The 18,424-nt window shown below is 34.0% G+C and overlaps 1 protein-coding gene across 1 annotated transcript; it reads right to left on the bottom strand.

Moving 5' to 3' along the window:
• Window positions 1–7,184: 7,184 nt before the first annotated feature.
• On the bottom strand, window positions 7,185–15,829 carry LOC116768214 (odorant receptor 46a-like). Its single transcript, XM_032658886.2, has 9 exons — window positions 15,543–15,829; window positions 15,179–15,390; window positions 15,000–15,112; window positions 14,861–14,936; window positions 8,890–9,055; window positions 8,317–8,416; window positions 8,113–8,226; window positions 7,368–7,523; window positions 7,185–7,260 (listed from the first exon to the last, which is right to left on the bottom strand). The coding sequence occupies exons 1-9, from the start codon at window positions 15,827–15,829 to the stop codon at window positions 7,207–7,209; spliced, it is 1,278 nt and encodes a 425-aa protein (XP_032514777.1). The 3' UTR covers window positions 7,185–7,206.
• Between the last annotated feature and the right edge of the window lie 2,595 nt (window positions 15,830–18,424).

Raw genomic sequence — 18,424 nt, 5'->3', positions numbered from 1 at the left:
TCACAGACTGACTTAGTGACACTGGAACTTTCTTAGAACAATGCCCTTTTTATTAAAACAATATTTCTAATATAGGCTTTTTAATAGCCTTTAAAATTAAAATGTAGTCTAATGTACTCCTTAAAAGAATTCATACCTAGTATCCAGGACATAAAGAGTTTGTAGTTAGCATTTAATCTTAACCTTGAAACTTTGGTTTTTAATTCAACACACTGTCTGAAATAATAGAACAAGCTTCTCGTGACCCGCATCTGTAGCTTAATGTGGATCGCTTAGGGAAATAACAGCAATTTTGTTTTACCTGTCAACTTTAGGTGACCTGAAAGTAGTTTTTTGACAAAACTCCAACGTACATTGTTGGATTGTAAATGACAGTACTGGTATAATATTATACACCTTTTATAAAATGTGACGTAAAAATATTTTGCATACTAAAAAATTTGCTGGCCGTTTGTCAGTCAATAGTTCAAGACTACACCAATTTTAACTTTACTTTAATGTAAAAATTTCCGGTATATAAAAAGAAGATATAAAATTTGTCAGTAATATATGACTGTGACATGTATTTTTTATATACAGGTAATATTTGTACAGTTTGTAATGAGACTAAGCACAATTGACGTAAAGATTTTTTTTAATCTTATTATTTTTAAGAATTAAACATTAACTATGAAAAGAAAATGAGGTTCAACTATTATATTTCTCAAGGTATATTTTCGGTAAAAGTCGAACTTATAACGGAGAACATTTGGAAAGCATTTCACGTGGAGGATACGACAATAATATCGTTGCTCTCACCAGAAAGTAAGCTACGGAAGAGAAAGCTTCTTTTTGAAATGTAACTTTTATTAGTTTTAATCATAATCTGCACTATACATTTTGAACTTTTGTTGTGAAATGAAAGGTAGATACCAAAACTATAAATTTACATTTTATTATCAACTTAATAGAAACTTACTACAGAGTTAAGATATGTCAATCAGTTAAGATATGTCAAAGATCATATTTTCTTCCCTTCAAAGGTTTAATATTAAATTATTAGGTATAACATTAAAGAAAAAGAATTTGTTTAAATTTTATAAAATGCTACAACGTCAAAATTACATCATTTACGCTCATATAATTTATATTCAACTATTTCAAGCTTTATTTTATCAATAAGTTTATTTGATTGAATTGAACCACAGTAGAGAAAAAAGGATTTTTAGACCCACTGTCAGTCAAAGTTAGTTAGTTTCTAGTTTTTATTTTTCAAATAAACTTCGCTCCGGAGAATACATTGTATCAAAGGTTTTTTTATCAAACTTGACTATGGCAGTGCCAAAATTCATCGAGATATTAATTACAGCGATGGCGATTTTTCCCATTCTATCTTTTGCTATCCTGCTTAGAGTAATGGAAATTCTCTATATTTTAACAAAATTTTATAAAAAGCCTTATTATTTACTTGTAAATAGTGATGATAATATTATTAATAACAGTAATATAAGAATATTATAATATAATGGAAAGTAACTTTACAAATGAGGTAAGAAATAAAATAAGATTAGTAAGTATTTTGTGCAAACTAATATTGAATTATACCACATAAACAATTTAACAGACATATTCACCTTTTTACTTGAAAGCTGAGTTACGATATTAGTTAAACAAAAATTTTGGTATGGTGAGGACATTACTTCTGTTTTGCCTATATACAGGAAATTATGGCATTAAGTATGCACAGGTTCACATAAAATTAAACACACTCAAACACAGCTGTAGAACGATCTGGTGATTACAAGAAATTAAATCTTTATAAAATTTCTGATGTGCACCATTTGGCTCATATTAATAAGAGTTTATTAGATGAATATGCGTATTAGATTTACACTTAAACCTGTCTATGTTTGGGTTTATAACTACACTATTCAAAGTAAATTGATGTAGGACTGTAGGTAATCAAAACTGACAAGGTGACTAAATCTGATTAATTGTAATCAATGTCAATGTGAACCGTGATCACGAGCAGACGAGATGTGATCACGGTTGCTAAAAAGTAACCGAAACGTCGGGAATATGTAGTTTTTTACAAAAATCACGTGAAGTTTATCCGAAAAATATTAGTTTCATTTAAATGAATAAAACTTGCGAAAATCTTAGATATCATTAAAATATAGTCTTATTAGCTAATATACTGTAAATATTCATGTTTATTGTTAGGAAATCACGAAGTGTAAGTATTATATTAATATGTCAGAGAAAAATTCTCAATAAAAAACGTCAGATTACAATAAATAAACAGTTTTTTTTAATTCTTGTAAAACAGGTTCTATTTCTGAATATAAAGAACTACTGTATTAATCGTTCTTGGTATTTGTAAACCTAAATAAGTATATTTTTAAGCAAAAATTATATATTTTCAATTTATTACAACAAAATGTTGCTTAACAGGAATCCGAAAGAGTTTATGTACCGCATTGCGCCTCATAAATTTGAGTAAACAAGTATTTTCAGTCTCATGTTCTGCTTATATGCTTCATCCCGTATAAGATTAACCAGTTAAGATTAAGGTAGTATATTCGATTTAAGCACCATCTAAATCATACTTTGCAGGTTTGAAAATAAGCTATGAGGGTTTAAATTTTCTGTTTAAATTGTATCGAAAAATATAAGTGGCGAAAGTCATATAAATTATAACATGATATATTTTTTTTAATTTCCAAACAAACTTTATTGCAATATTACATACTTCTTCTAACAATAAAAGTCCTGACGACTTTTAGTAACAAAATGTTAAATCTTTTTGTAAAATATAAACCAGTAATCGAAGTATCATCAAGAAACAGTGCAGTTTATAATAACTTAAGTTATTTATTTCCATTAAAGATAGGTGTAAACTTCAACTTCATTTCAAGATCTGAAATTAAAGTAGTAAAAAAATTAAACGTAGTAAAAAGGCTCACGTCCAACTTATTTGCCCTGGACCAGAGTTTTTTCTGTGAAAGATGTCCGACCAAATGACTATTTGATATCCTGTGTGCCCTTTACTAAGCTTAAACCCAAAATATTATTTAATTTAGCAAAGGTATATTTATATTCAAAACGAAATCGCTATTTTTTTATGGTATTGTCAAAAGTAAAAAAAATATGATGGAGGTGATAATGAGGAATAAAAATAATCTTATGATCTTACTTTATGGGCAGTTTATAAACATGTAGAAAGTCGTAATAAATATGTAGTCATTTAAATGATAAGTTTCAACTTAATACTTATTGATATTCACGTTGTAAATATCATGAAGATTATTTTAATATGTCAATAAAAACCAACAAATTAAATATTCTAAGACTTTAAAGAAGTATATGTGAATCCTTATAAAATGCACAAAGGTTCTTAAACGCAAATGTTGTCTGGCTGAGTGCCAAAAACTCTCATATTTTACTATCGACACGCTGCATGCAAATAAAAGGCCTATATATTTTTATTATTTGGCACTGAAAATGGGAACGAATATCCTATTCAGGATTCAGTAACACATGAAATGAAAAAAAAAATTATCTACGAATTTAGTTTTAAAAACCGATTGCGATTGATTGCGTGACAAGGGATATAAGGATTAATTATAAACAGGCTGTCCGGGTATGGACTAGCGATATTCTTAATACTTATAAAATAAATATTTAAATATACATAAATTTGGGTCCAACCCAACTCTACGCTGAATGGTAGCCATTTTAATTTATTTTATGAAATTTCTCTATTTGTGTACAAAAAACATCATATCTCGAAATATGTTGGTCTTACTGAGATAAAAATAGGCTAATTAGATGGGTAACCACACTGCCTGTCCTTGACATTAAACAACGTGTTTCCTTTCTACAAACTTACGAAAAAATAAAATGAAATTTTAAAAAAAGGAGTAGAAAATATACGTAAATTATTTAATTACTAGAAAATCACTACCCTCGACTCACTTAATGTTTTTACCTAGCCTATAGCTTTTGCGCTTAACTACAATACAAAATTTAATTTACAACTGTATGTCTATTACTTAAGACTTAATTTTATTTGAATATAGCGTATGCGCATGCACAAAAGGACTTCGTTAAGTGACATCTGGCGTTTGTTGCTTTCCATTGAAGAAAAGCATAAAAATACTATTTTGCTCTCAGAGGTAGTTAGCGAGATGGAATATACTCACAAAGTTTTAAGGATATTGAATAGTTAAATTAGTTTTCCCTTGCCCGGCGTTGTGATCGCTACTTACATTTAGTGCCCGAGCTGTTTTCATTCTGTATTAGTCACTATTCATCGCAACATACATACACTTACACACATACACCGACATACACTTCGTGTATGGTTTTAGCAATGGGAGTGATAATATGGCTGGACAAGAGTATCGACGAAGGTACAGTTAAAAAACGCATTCTTTTAGTAGCCGAATATATCCGATATATTCGAATATATCCGATATAGCCCGAAGATGAAGAAGAAGGGGTTAGGCTAATAACCCGTGATCGTTTTTTTTTTGCGCACTGGTTAAAATGCCCTACGCTTCCCCTTTCCGTCGAGGGACTGAGAGGGGTATGTGGGACTCCCCGGGAAATAGGGTCCCTTTATAGGGTAACCTGGGAATCCGGTTTACATCCAGTCCCCCGCCGGCGCTTGCCCTCCTTCTTTCAGGCCCCTCATGCTCCCCCAATAACCCGTGATCCTGGACTAAGTGTTAGACGGATTGCAGTGTAACTACAAATATCTAAGTGTCATGTGGGGAGAATTTAAAAAAGAGGAGGCTTATACCCATATGTTTTTCGACGACTCCGAGACTTACTCGGAACTGATAATGTCTCAAGATCGATATTTTGTTCGTGGATTAATCGAAGTATGAGACAGGACTGTAATTTTATATAAAAGATATTTTGGACTGACGAAGCAAAATTCATAAGAACTGGCATTACCAACCATAGAAACAACCATCTCTGGTGCTCCGAAAACCCAAATGTTGTGCGCCAAGTTCGTTTCAATAAGAATTTCCGGCGAATGTGTGGGCACGCATAATCAACGGCCGTTTGATAGGGCCATTGAAATTGCCTCCCACATTAAACGGCGCTAGATTTTAAGACCTGGAGACTCAGCTATCTGAGAGTGTCATGGAGTTGCCTTTATCATATTTAAATGAAATTCATTCACCGTGGATCAGTCACGGAGGTGTGGTAGCGTTGCCCTCTCGCTCACCCGATTTGACAACTTTAGATTATTTTAATGAAGTCAAAATCCAGAGTTATTCTATATAGTTCAGAATCCAATCCTGAGAAAATCCTATAAATATCCTGATTAAGTACAAAACGAAAGTATATCATCTGAAATAAATTGTATGAACTAATCTTCTGATATACGAGAATATAAGCAATTCGAAGGTGTATAGAAACAAAAAATATACATTTCTATATAGAGACACAATCGAAGTTTTCACTAGTTATATTGCTATACCGGTTAATAAAAATGTAATATTATTTACATAACTGGTAGACAAATAAACCATGGACTACTGAACCGATTATTTTTATGAACACTTTAAATAAAGCTAAACCCTCAAATAGTTCGCAAAAAACGAATCTATAAAATAAACCAGAAAGATATTATTATTTGAAATAAATAATGTTTTTTTTGTTCTAATAGAATATAGTATTTTTTTAACACTTGTTTCTACCTAACAACTGTTAAATATATGTTTCACATTATTTGCAAACATATCTGTATTTTATTTTTGTTTCCTTTAACTCTGCTTAGAATTTAATAAAATGTAATATTGTCATTATTTAATGAACCTATTATTTTTATATTAGAAGATACTTAAATGTTATAAGACGCTATAACATTTATTTTAAGCTTCTCAAGAAATAGTACATACTTGTATTTCTTTGACCTGGGTGTTCTTACTTGAAAGAATCTGTTTTTGACATAAACATTTTTAAAAAGCTTACACTACATAAACAGTCATAAGTCAAAATTTTACAGATTTTTCTACGAAAATAACTTTACTTGACCAAAGCTTTTTAATCATTAATACAATAATATAATGTTACATTAATATATTTTACATAAATGTATTTCAATCTTGCGATATTTGTACATTAATAGTTTATATAGTATATACTTATGATTATTAAGGTTATTTATAAGTTATAGTTATAGATATAGATACAACACTTGCGGACGAAAGAATAAATATGTAAGCAATATTCACTATTGATTTTTGCTTATGATGTAGTCAATCAGATATGTTTTGAAAACTTATGATATAAGTTAATACTTTAACGCCATTTATTACTGAAAATTATTTATTAAAACTGTAAAACTGCATTTAATAAAATATATTTTTTAAAGTTGACTCTTTACCGTCTGCATATGTTGATCGTGATAATTTTTCAACAGAAATACTTACGTTAAATTAAATTGTTTTGGTAAGCTGTAAATAAACTTAAAAAAAAAAGTTTTAAAAGTTGTAAGAAAATACAAAACCAAAGTCTTTTATAAAATAATATCTGTTACTCAGTCATGCTGGAACATCTGGAAAAAATAAAAACAATTAATTTAAAAGTTGAAACATCACGAGATGATTTTTTTTTCCTAAAAGAAACCTTTGATCAATATTTTAAGATGAGCCTAAAGATATGAGAAGATATGTTTATAAAATATAAACCAAGATATATGTCTACCATTGCGATGTGGTATAAATGATATTAATTTTTTTTCATACAAAATCCAGTGTAAATACATAACCTAAAAAAAAATACGAACAATTTCAAAGCTTTTTCGTTAATGTTCTTTTATTTTTGATTAATATCATATTTCCATTTTATTTACTTTGCTGTATAATATAATAAGGCATCATTTTTTATATGATTGTAGTCATTTGTAATTTTTATACTTATATATTATATAAAAAATGCTAGAATATGATCAGTTATCACATATCACGATATCTATGATCCAAATTTATGCTCTTTCAAACAAAAATATCTATCCGTTTTTCAATTTAGTCGATGAATTCTGATGATAGGTAAAGTTACATTTTTTTACATTATTAAATGAATTAATATAGTTTAAACCTTCATATAGGTAGCAGATAAATAAAATCAACGTTTTTTATTCAATATTTATTTTCATGAATCGATTGCTATTAGAGTAACTAGTAGGGCGATAATATTTTTTTTACATTATTTTTTCATATTCGTCATAAGTGCAAAAGCCTTGTAAGACCAATTGATAAGCTGAAACGAAGTTTTTAATAAATAATAACTCAGTGAGAGATTGCTGCAATAATATTCAAAATTTATACATTGATTTTATAAGTTATACTATAATACAAATTGCTTACATAAGTGTATGTGTTTAGTGACAGAATAAATATTTTCCCTGCTGAGACCTGCAGGGGTCGTTGACAACGTTCCAGAAATATAACAATGAGCATCATGGTCCGGTAGTCCATCTTCAACCACGGACCATCAAAAGCAGCTTGTCGCAGTTCAGTACTCTATTAAATCAAAGAATTTAGGTTATTTTATATAAATTTTATCTTAATTAAATTCATCCCTCTTTATATTATGACTTATTTTTTTTTTGTTTTGTATGCTATTATCATCAATACCAGATATGCCTCTGTGTGTTCATGCCTAAATGTGTGATACCTTGGAGCATTTTACAACTCCATAACTTCATTTGTTATATAAATTATCAAATAATAGTCTCAGAGTAAGTCTCTGAATATGTGGATAATTTTACAACTTTATTTTTTATGACAAAAATGGCAATTGGAAATATAACTTCGGTAGAGCTTGACTCGTCTCGCTATCCTTCATATTTAATAAGACTGAGATACGGAAAGGTGTTCCTGTAGTTTAAGCTTTATGAATCATAAGACGCTTTCCGTAGCTTTAAATGTTACGTCTTACTGAAACGAAATTCTTCGCATTGTGTTCTCTGTTCTATAATTATATAACTAATATGACAATTTATAAAATTCTATCCATATTTTTGCGTCACAAGCATACTAGAATATGTCTTTCATATAAAAATTTGTATAATTATATTCAGTCTCCTTTAAATTAAATAAAAAGGTACACCTTCAAGATCAGTTCGTTTCCAAACCAGCACAGAATAAAAACCTCTTGCAGCATGCACGATAAGTATACAGCCGTCCACGCCATTTGCATTGGGTGCTCTCTTGGATTCTCAATCTTAAATATATATAAACCATAAAAAATAAATAAGAGCACAAAATATGTTAAATAAAATCACTTTTTTATATTAAATCGTTTAGAAATTACCGACAGTATTTGTATTCCTACTAAACATAAAACCATGACGCTCAGCATTAGTTGTAAGGCAGAAGCCAAACTGAATGCGTCCTCAATCATTGACACGTATCTGTGAAAAATAATAGCAAAATAAAAATAAAATATGAGAAAAAATATTATTACAATTTCATGATTCAAATCAAACACCATGAAGTTAATCTTTCTATTTTAACAATTTAAAAATTTACAACAATTGTTAAAATATTACTCTCGATATTATTTAAATTTCTCTTCTTTATTTTTGATATTTCTTTAATGATCCGTTATTCCAGATAATTTATTGTATTTCCATTCTGGCTTGTTTAATAAATTTTTAAATAAGCATCAAAGTAAATTATATCCTCACATCGTGTAAAAGCCAGTAAAGTATGACAAGAACAAGGTTACTTATTGTGTTTCATAACAAAAAAAAAAGATTTTATTTTAAATATTCATGAATATCTACAACTTTTGATATACTTACACAATAAGTACAGTGGAATTACTAAAGTATTAAGTAACTACAGTATATGGTAACAAAAGAATGCGGTATTTAAACCAAACCTTATAATTGCATTATAATGTACAATGCATTTCTTCAATATATAATTTACATAATGTTTGCAATCGTAACTTGTATTTTTATGATGCTTCAGATCTCTTTGCCATTTTTTAAATGCTAATACATCAAAATTTCGTAGGTTATATGCCAATATATCTATTTGTCCAACTGCAAATAAGACAACTATATCGTTAATAAAAATACATAATTTAGGTGAAATTAACACAGTGATGATGATTTATAAAAAATGTCCCTTTTGTCTGGCTATATATATTGTAGAAATATGAGAGGGTAGGAGAGAATCAATGTAGGAATATGAGAGGGTAGGAGAGACTAAAACGACATATAAGCAGTTGTCAGAGGACATCAGGGCTCTTTTTCGTTCGTAACGCGCGTTGGTGTGATAGTTTAGTCGTTAGTAGATTTTCGAAGTGTGTTTAAATCTTTCGATTGTATTATATTCGGATTTCATTTAACGATTAGTTTAAATCAAGATAGTTGAAAGTTATTCATTTAGAATTGTTTTTATTTTTGTGTAAATTTAATAAATTTGCAGTGGAATTGTATCGAATGTTATTTTTTAAAAAGTCAATTCTTACCTTGTTTCTAAGATCAGAAGTGGGATACGTACCTTGAGAACCCCGTTTGGTAAGGCCTTGTTATTTCAATTTACCCACACATTATTTTTTTTTGTGTTTTATTAAATATTTCTTTATAACTTTTTTTTAGACACTGAGTTATTTTAAATATCGTGTTACGTTATTATCGAGAATATTAATTTGTGTTAATTACTTTGATTAAGCGGTGAGTAAGCTTTTATTGCGTTTGTTTGTTGATACGTTAATTTCTAGCGATCATACTTATTTAATTATTTTATTTTGTTACTAAAATGTCTGAACGTGAACGCAATTGTAGCCGCAGTGGTCTTGATAGTAATCCTCGTCGTGATCGTAGCTAGAGTCAGGGTAATAGTTCCCGTGAGTAATCCTTTGATGAGAATAACATGTTGAGACTTGATATGGAGGCAATGATGTCTCGTCTTAAAACGTTAGAGGCGAAAACAAGGGCTTCGTCCATGCCGCACCGCGCGTCGGTGAATTCACACGACTATGAGGAATTGCGTTACAAAGGTTTGTCGCCCGGTAGCGTTTGTAATAGGCAGTCATCACGACAGTTGCAGACACCAACGCGCGTCCGCGATATATCTCGCGTTTCCGATCGTCGTGTACCCTATAGAATGCGTGAATTATCGTCGATAGGGCATCTGGTTTCTCCGACGCATGTGACTTGACGTGAAGCTACCATTCAGAATGTTATCATCATCAGGATCCGAGACCTCGCTCGATCACGACAAGTAGGCGACGCGGGTATACCGTTGGAATTAGTACAGGCGAGTGTCACCGATTGCATTGCTAGTGCCATCAGATCAATTAGTACGGCTGAAAAATCTCGGTATTACTATATTTCGAACTTTGACCCAAATCTACACAATTTTGACGATTAGTGCATACAAATTGATTGCGCGAAAGTTTTAAACAATTTTAATGATTTAGAATGCCTTTCACGAATAGGAAATTGTTTGTTAGGGGATGCGAAATCTTGGCTCAATAAATGGGTGTCTAGCTACCGTAGTTGGACCAATTCTAAGAAAGAATTCAAACCTTTATGTCCTGAAGTACCAGATTTTGCTGGAATATTGTTTGAAGTTATGTCTAAGAATTCCGATCACTATCCAACGTACGCGTAATATGTACGCCGGTCGATACTTTGCTTACGTATAGTGCAAGGACTCGATGAGGAGCTTATTTCGGTTATAATTATTCGCAGTGTCACTGATCCAAATATTAGGGCTACGGCGACAAATGCTAAACTATTTCCGAATGATTTAGTCGAATTCTTTTCAATCTATGTTAAACCAAATACAATTAGTGTTTCGAGACAACTATACTCGCGTTCGGAATTGTGAAACGTTACGACAGATAGACGATCTCTGGAGTATTCACGTAAACGTAATCTGAGTGATATCAGGTGCTTTTTCGGTGGGCAGTTGGGGCAAAAAGAAGCTTTGTGTAGTAAGAGACCCAAAATCGAACGGTTATCAGGGAGTTTATCAAATAGTGAGGGCGTTAAGTTATCTAGGCTCGAATCATGCACATATTTTATGAATTAATGGTGATGATTGTTCAGTCTGATGTTTCGATGACAATTGATACACCTCTGGTAGGTAACTATTTAGAGAGGGTTACTAAGAGGATAATTAATGAATTCTCTCGGTACTTGATTACGGGAACTGCTACATCAACCGTAAACATAGGTAGCATGTCAATTAAACTTAAATCCAGCATTCCTGTGTATAATCGGTCATATCAACTCTCACACGCTGAAACGATCCGTGGTCGTGACATAATAACAGATTTGCTTGAAAAGCAAATAATAAAGGAATGCTCGTTTTTAGCTACCACTATTGAATACCTGGGTCGTACGATTAGTAAAGGTCAGGATAGGCCAAGTCGTCAGAAAGTGCGGGCCTTAATTGATTCAGCCGAACAAAAAAAATCTTAAGCAAGTAAGGCAATTTCTGGGGTTAGCTAGCTATTTTAGGCGGTATATAGTTGGGTTTGCCCAAAGGGCTGCTTGCATAGCGGCACTTACTAAAAATTAACTTTCATTGAGGTGCTGAAAAACAGGCCGCTCGTGACTACATCATAGATTGTCTTACAAGTGAGCCAGTACTCGCCATTTATGATCCTACGCTGCCAATAGAAATACTACACAGATGCGAGCTCGATTGGTTACGGAGTCGTCATGATGAGAGTGCATAAGGGAAATCGTAAACGAGTACTGCCTTATTGTAGTAGACTCACTCAGGGGGCTGAGAGGAAGTAGCACTCGTACGAACTGAAGACGCTGGCAGTGATTAAGGTATTAGAGTATTTCAGGCATTATCTTGTGGTTGCACACTTCATCGTGGTTACTGACTGTAACGCGTTAAAACTTACCCAACGTAAGAAAGACTTGTTGCCAAGGGTGGCTCGGTGGTGGGTATACCTCCAAGAATTCGATTCTAACCTGGAATATAGAAAAGGTTGTTTTTTTTGTCCCATGCAGATTATCTTAGCCGCAATCCAGTTAACTTATGTACCATTAAAAGACCGCTAAATTGGGCGCAAGTTGCTCAGGCTTCTGACGAGAAAACTCACTCTCTAAAACAAAAACTGGTGAAAGGGGCAGTTAAACCTCAGTCGTTATGACATCCTTTAAGTCAAGCTCTCACCTATTGGTGAAAATCCTAATTTTTGTTGTTATATTCCAAAAGGCCATAGACTGTCTTATGTGTATTTTCACGACGAACATGATCATCAAGGGGTTGATAAAACTGTAGACTTGATAACAAAACACTTTTAGTTCCTAGGGTTGAGAACATTTGCAAAGAAAAAAAAATACATTTCCCATTGTTTGGTTTGCCTTTCTCATAAAAAGGTAGCTCGTGCTCTTTCACGGCTCATTCATTCATGGGAGAAAACCAGACGTAGCATTTGAGGCAGTCCATATGGACACCTTGGGCCCCCTACCAGAAACTGACGGTCACCGTCATGTACTTGTTATTATAGACGCGTTTTCAAAATTTTGTTTATTGTATCCCATGTTCCGACAAGACACTGACGAACTAAAGCAACACTTCACTACCATGGTGTCTCTCTTTGGAACTCCAAAATTAATTGTCACTGATCGGGGACGCATGTTTCAATGTTTCAAAGCACTGATTTTATTAATTGGGTCAAGGACTTGGCCAGCTGTTTTGTTGAGGTTACAGCTGATCCTAAACATAACAAAACGCAAGACAACTCAATATTCTGCTTTAAACCTGCTTATAGGTGCTGAAGCTGCCACACCGCTCATACGTAGTTTGATACGAGACGTTACTGTTGAAGGCTCAAGTGGTAATCGAGAAGTCCTTTGTCAAATGAGTCGTCAGAGGGCATCTAAACTCCTTCGTGCCAACTAAACTCGTCAAGATGCCTATGCTAACTAGAGACGTAAACAGCTCACTCTTTTGAACTAAATTCCTTAGTTTTTGTTAGCAAGGTGGCTCAGTCAACAAGGAAGCTGGACTCATGTATGCGGGGACCATACCGGGTTATGCAGACACTATCACACTGCCGATATGAGCTGCAGATGTTAGCTGGCTCATATGGCAAATCGACTCGAGCAGCTGCGGAATATATGGTCCCGTGGAAGTGAGAATGGACTCCCGATGTGTGTTCTGCTTTCTTTGATGGTGAGGTATTTGCCTTATTCTGCCTGAAATTTTGACTAAAACTCCTTTTGAGATTTTATTGAAACTTAATCCCATTGTGTTATTTATTTTAATTTTGTTTTGACACAAATCTCTAAATGTATTGGGGTTAAAGCGAGGAGACATGAGTTACTTGTTACGATGTGAGCGTTTGTCTTGGAGTGTATCGGACACGCTGTATTAGAGGTTAGATCTCTGGGTCTGGGATAGCTGTCTTGGAGTGCATCGGACAGGCTATGCCAGAAGTGGCGCTGTGCCTGGGACAACCGTTTGCCTTGGAGTGCATCGGGCCCGGTTGTCCTAGAAGTGGTGTTGTGTCTGGGATAACCGATTGCCTTGGAGTGCATCGGGCCGGTTATCCCGGAGGGGACGCTTAGGTTGGGATAACCATTTGCCTTGGAGTGCATCGGGCCGGTTATCCTAAGAGGTACGTTGAGCCTGGGATAGCCGTTTACCTTGGAGTGCATCGGGTTCGGTTATCCCAGGAGGGACCATAGGCCTGGGATAATTGTTTATCTTGGAGTGCATCGGATACGTTATCCTGAGGATCTGGTCTCTTGGTTAGGAATTAATTTAGTATGTTCGGAAGCTTGACTTTGATAGTGAGTTGTCTATCGAGCTGTGGTTGTAAAAGATCATGAGTTTATTTATGGGATGTTGGTCGGCCAACATTGCCTGTATCAGATGGTATGTTTTGGAACATGTTTTTATAATAACCTTCACACACACACCAAGGCATGCCTCAAGCAATTCCTTGTGGGTCTCTGACGAGGTGTGAGGGGGCGATCTTCCGACAAGTCCCGCCCCAAGTGGTTGGTTATTGGGATGTTTTACAACCACTTTCTGTGGGCTATGTTTGTTTAGCTCACTTTACATTGACGTTAACCATGATGTTACTGTTTAGTTAAATCAAAAATCGAAAAGATTTCTGCCGTTATATTTCTCAATTTCAGACGTAGACAATGAGGGAGAAGAGTTGTGTCATGACGCCAACTTGCCTCCGGAGGTTGACCTGCCTGTGGAGGGGACTGAGCCGCAACCAAGCCCGTCTGGAATGTCAAGACATTCAAAACTGAATACGTCTAGTGCGAATGAAAAGAATTTCCTGCCCTTGGTGCTAATACTACGTTTTGGACGTCAAGAAAATTAAACACAAAGGAGCCCGGGGACGTGCTCATGTCAGGAAAGGCCGTGTAGAAATATGAGAGGGTAGGAGAGAATCAATGTAGGAATATGAGAGGGTAGGAGAGACTAAAACGACATATAAGCAGTTGTCAGAGGACATCAGGGCTCTTTTTCGTTCGTAACGCGCGTTGGTGTGATAGTTTAGTCGTTAGTAGATTTTCGAAGTGTGTTTAAATCTTTCGATTGTATTATATTCGGATTTCATTTAACGATTAGTTTAAATCAAGATAGTTGAAAGTTATTCATTTAGAATTGTTTTTATTTTTGTGTAAATTTAATAAATTTGCAGTGGAATTGTATCGAATGTTATTTTTTAAAAAGTCAATTCTTACCTTGTTTCTAAGAATATAATATATTATAATAAGTCATATTTCAATATATTTTAGATAACTAATTAAAAATACTGAGATAAATTGTATGCTATTTTATTATTTGTTTCCTCATGCATAACTGTTTTAACAAGAATTAGTACAAAAAATTAGAAATCTTACTTGCAAAGGTTATAAACACGGCACATATAGTATCCATAGCACCATCGATTATACAAGTGGCAGGCTTATAATATATCTAAAAATATAATGTTTGAATGAATTTTACATATTCAAAAACGCCATTCAGAATACTACTTACATGATGAACATAGGCAATGACGTATAAAGGCGGTTTGTATACATCAAAATACGGATATTCAACGTTAGTGGGCAAAATTTCGAAGTCTTCAGTGATTGGTAGAATTATGGCCACTGAAAAAGGACATCAGTTTCAGATTTTATATTGAAATTGTTAAAATTTGTATATTTTGTTCTTACCCGATACAGCACATACACATATAGTTATATAGTAAGTTGTTATAAAGCGCGCCAATTTAATGCTTTTCTTCAAAATCTCAGTGTGTTCTTTTTCTTCGGGCCTAAATTCGTCGCAGTATAAAAATTTCAGAAGATTTAAAATTTTCTTTTTATTCAGCCAAAACACTGCGACCTTAAAATACGTGTACATTTCGCTTAGGAATAGATATAAACTGAAAAAATATGTAAATAATTAGATACTTATCTGTTTAAAAAAAATTTAGTCTCAGAGTAAGTTTAGAATTTATTTTATTTTATTTTTTCAACACTTTAATGACAGTGTATTTTGTGTAGTTTAAATTTATATAAAAACTGTAAAATGTACCCTTCCGCTATGTTACCAATACTTTCTTGACGTTTCAGCAAGTAGAAAACCTCTCCGAGTCCAGGCAAAAAGCAGACGAGCCATAGAACTAGCAATGTATATAGTAATTGTAACCAGAATAATAGACTCTTTGGGTTAACATCGTAGTACCATAACCCAAAAAATTTTAACCAGTACATCTGTATCCCGTAATACATTTGAGGGCTGAGACTGTCATATGGCTCAAGTACTCCATACGGTAAGTAAGGCCGGAATTTGGACTTCAGTTTTTCTTTTTGAACATTCATATTAGTATGTTAACCAAACGAAAACAAGTATTAAAAGATTTTCTAGACCTGTCACGTATTTATATTAACCAAATGTGATTTAAAATATACTTACCTATACGAGTAACAGAATAATTACTGCCGTGATAAGGGTAAGTACCTTCTTATTTGAAATAATTAACTTTTAAGACAATTTTTTTTCTATGAAACTATTATTATTTCAATAAAGGATGTAATCAATTTTTCATTATTATTACATATAAAGTTGTAGCATATTATAACTAGATTCCCATTATAAATTTATGCGTAGGTGCATAGATGGATAATTTCTTTTAATATAAGAAAAAGGGGGAAAAACTCATACTTTAAAAACATCCTTATACTCGACAGATATGTTAAACATATTAGTTGCATAATATTCATTTAAATGAAACTAGTATTTTTCGGATTTACTACGCGGATTTTATTATTTAAAAACTACATAATCCCGACGTTTCGGTTACTTTGCAGCAACCGTGATCACGGGCAGACGAGGTGTGAATGTCTGTCAGTTGGTCCTTGTTATTTATCATCTACCGCCATCGATTTCTTAATTTTCTGGCGTACCGCTCTGGATGCCGGCAGAATGCGCTCACGGTGTCTTGAGGTCCTGCGGTGTGGTTTCGGACATGGGATTTTATATTTTTAAGAACGGGGTCCCAGGAGTTTGATAGATTCCAGCCATCTTCTCTATTGAAATTGGGATGTTTTTTAATTTCAATAGCCTCGCGAATTAATCTCGGTATATACTTGTCTTCCCGAGCGAGGATTTGAGGTTTATCAAAACGAATGTAGTGGCCTGGTTTGTCCATTGTGTGTTCACACACTGCTGACTTCGACGCGCGCCTGTTTTTGATGTCTGAGATGTGTTCCTTAACCCTTGTACCGATGCTCCTCTTCGTCTGTCCAATGTATGACAAGCCACAGTCACAGTCGAGTTTGTATACACCCGCTTGTTGTAAAGGAATGTTACTCTTGATTGGTCTCAAGAATTGGCTCACTTTCTTATGTGGTTTGTAAATAGTTTTAATGGAAACCTTCTTCAAGATGTTGCCTATTCTGTCAGTAACTCCCTTCACATATGGTAGTATCGCAGGTTGTCGTTCAACTGTGGGTGGCTTCAGGTGGTTCTTGCGATGCTGGCGAGGCACGGGCAGGTTGTTGATGGTGAGAGCATGTTTTACATGCTGCAGCTCGGCCTCTAGGTGGTCAGCATCACAAAGGTGTTGGGCTCTCTGTAACAAAGATTTGCCAACGGTAGCTAACTGTATAGGGTGGTGGTGTGAGTTACCGTTGAGGTACCTGTCCGTGTGTGTGGGTTTCCTATAAACAGTATGTCCCAAAGTATTGTCAGGATTCCTAATGACAAGTATATCAAGGAAAGCTAAAGAATTATTTGCCTCCAATTCTATAGTAAACTGAATCTTACTATTGATAGAATTAAGATGGTTCAGAAAAGCAGATGTTTTATTTTTATTTAATATTGTGAAGGTGTCATCTACATACCGTTTATATATTAAAGGTCTTATAGGAGGAGAGCAAAGGGCTCGCACCTCGAAGTCTTCCATGAATATGTCAGCGACAACGGGGGAAACCGGCGAACCCATTGCAACTCCATCTACTTGTATGTAGAATTCATCCTTCCACATGAGGTAGCCAGATGTTAGGCAATGCTTTAATAGTTCTGCATATTCTATAGGCATATTGTTATCCTTTAACTTACCTCTTACAATCTCAATGCAGTCAAGAACAGGTATACTAGTGAAGATTGAGATTGTAAGAGGTAAGTTAAAGGATAACAATATGCCTATAGAATATGCAGAACTATTAAAGCATTGCCTAACATCTGGCTACCTCATGTGGAAGGATGAATTCTACATACAAGTAGATGGAGTTGCAATGGGTTCGCCGGTTTCCCCCGTTGTCGCTGACATATTCATGGAAGACTTCGAGGTGCGAGCCCTTTGCTCTCCTCCTATAAGACCTTTAATATATAAACGGTATGTAGATGACACCTTCACAATATTAAATAAAAATAAAACATCTGCTTTTCTGAACCATCTTAATTCTATCAATAGTAAGATTCAGTTTACTATAGAATTGGAGGCAAATAATTCTTTAGCTTTCCTTGATATACTTGTCATTAGGAATCCTGACAATACTTTGGGACATACTGTTTATAGGAAACCCACACACACGGACAGGTACCTCAACGGTAACTCACACCACCACCCTATACAGTTAGCTACCGTTGGCAAATCTTTGTTACAGAGAGCCCAACACCTTTGTGATGCTGACCACCTAGAGGCCGAGCTGCAGCATGTAAAACATGCTCTCACCATCAACAACCTGCCCGTGCCTCGCCAGCATCGCAAGAACCACCTGAAGCCACCCACAGTTGAACGACAACCTGCGATACTACCATATGTGAAGGGAGTTACTGACAGAATAGGCAACATCTTGAAGAAGGTTTCCATTAAAACTATTTACAAACCACATAAGAAAGTGAGCCAATTCTTGAGACCAATCAAGAGTAACATTCCTTTACAACAAGCGGGTGTATACAAACTCGACTGT

The sequence above is a fragment of the Danaus plexippus genome, chromosome 19 (assembly GCF_018135715.1).
Source record: "Danaus plexippus chromosome 19, MEX_DaPlex, whole genome shotgun sequence".
Lineage (NCBI taxonomy): Eukaryota > Metazoa > Arthropoda > Insecta > Lepidoptera > Nymphalidae > Danaus > Danaus plexippus.
This window is presented reverse-complemented; position numbering and strand designations above follow the sequence as displayed.

Coding starts and splice junctions, on each gene's coding strand:
- LOC116768214 (XM_032658886.2), bottom strand. CDS start 15,829: ATGAATGTTCAAAAAGAAAAACTGAAGTCCAAATTCCGGCCTTACTTA. Junction 9,056..14,860: donor CGTGTTTATAACCTTTGCAA/GTAAGATTTCTA, acceptor TCTTATTTGCAG/TTGGACAAATAGATATATTG. Junction 8,227..8,316: donor TAGGAATACAAATACTGTCG/GTAATTTCTAAA, acceptor TATATATTTAAG/ATTGAGAATCCAAGAGAGCA.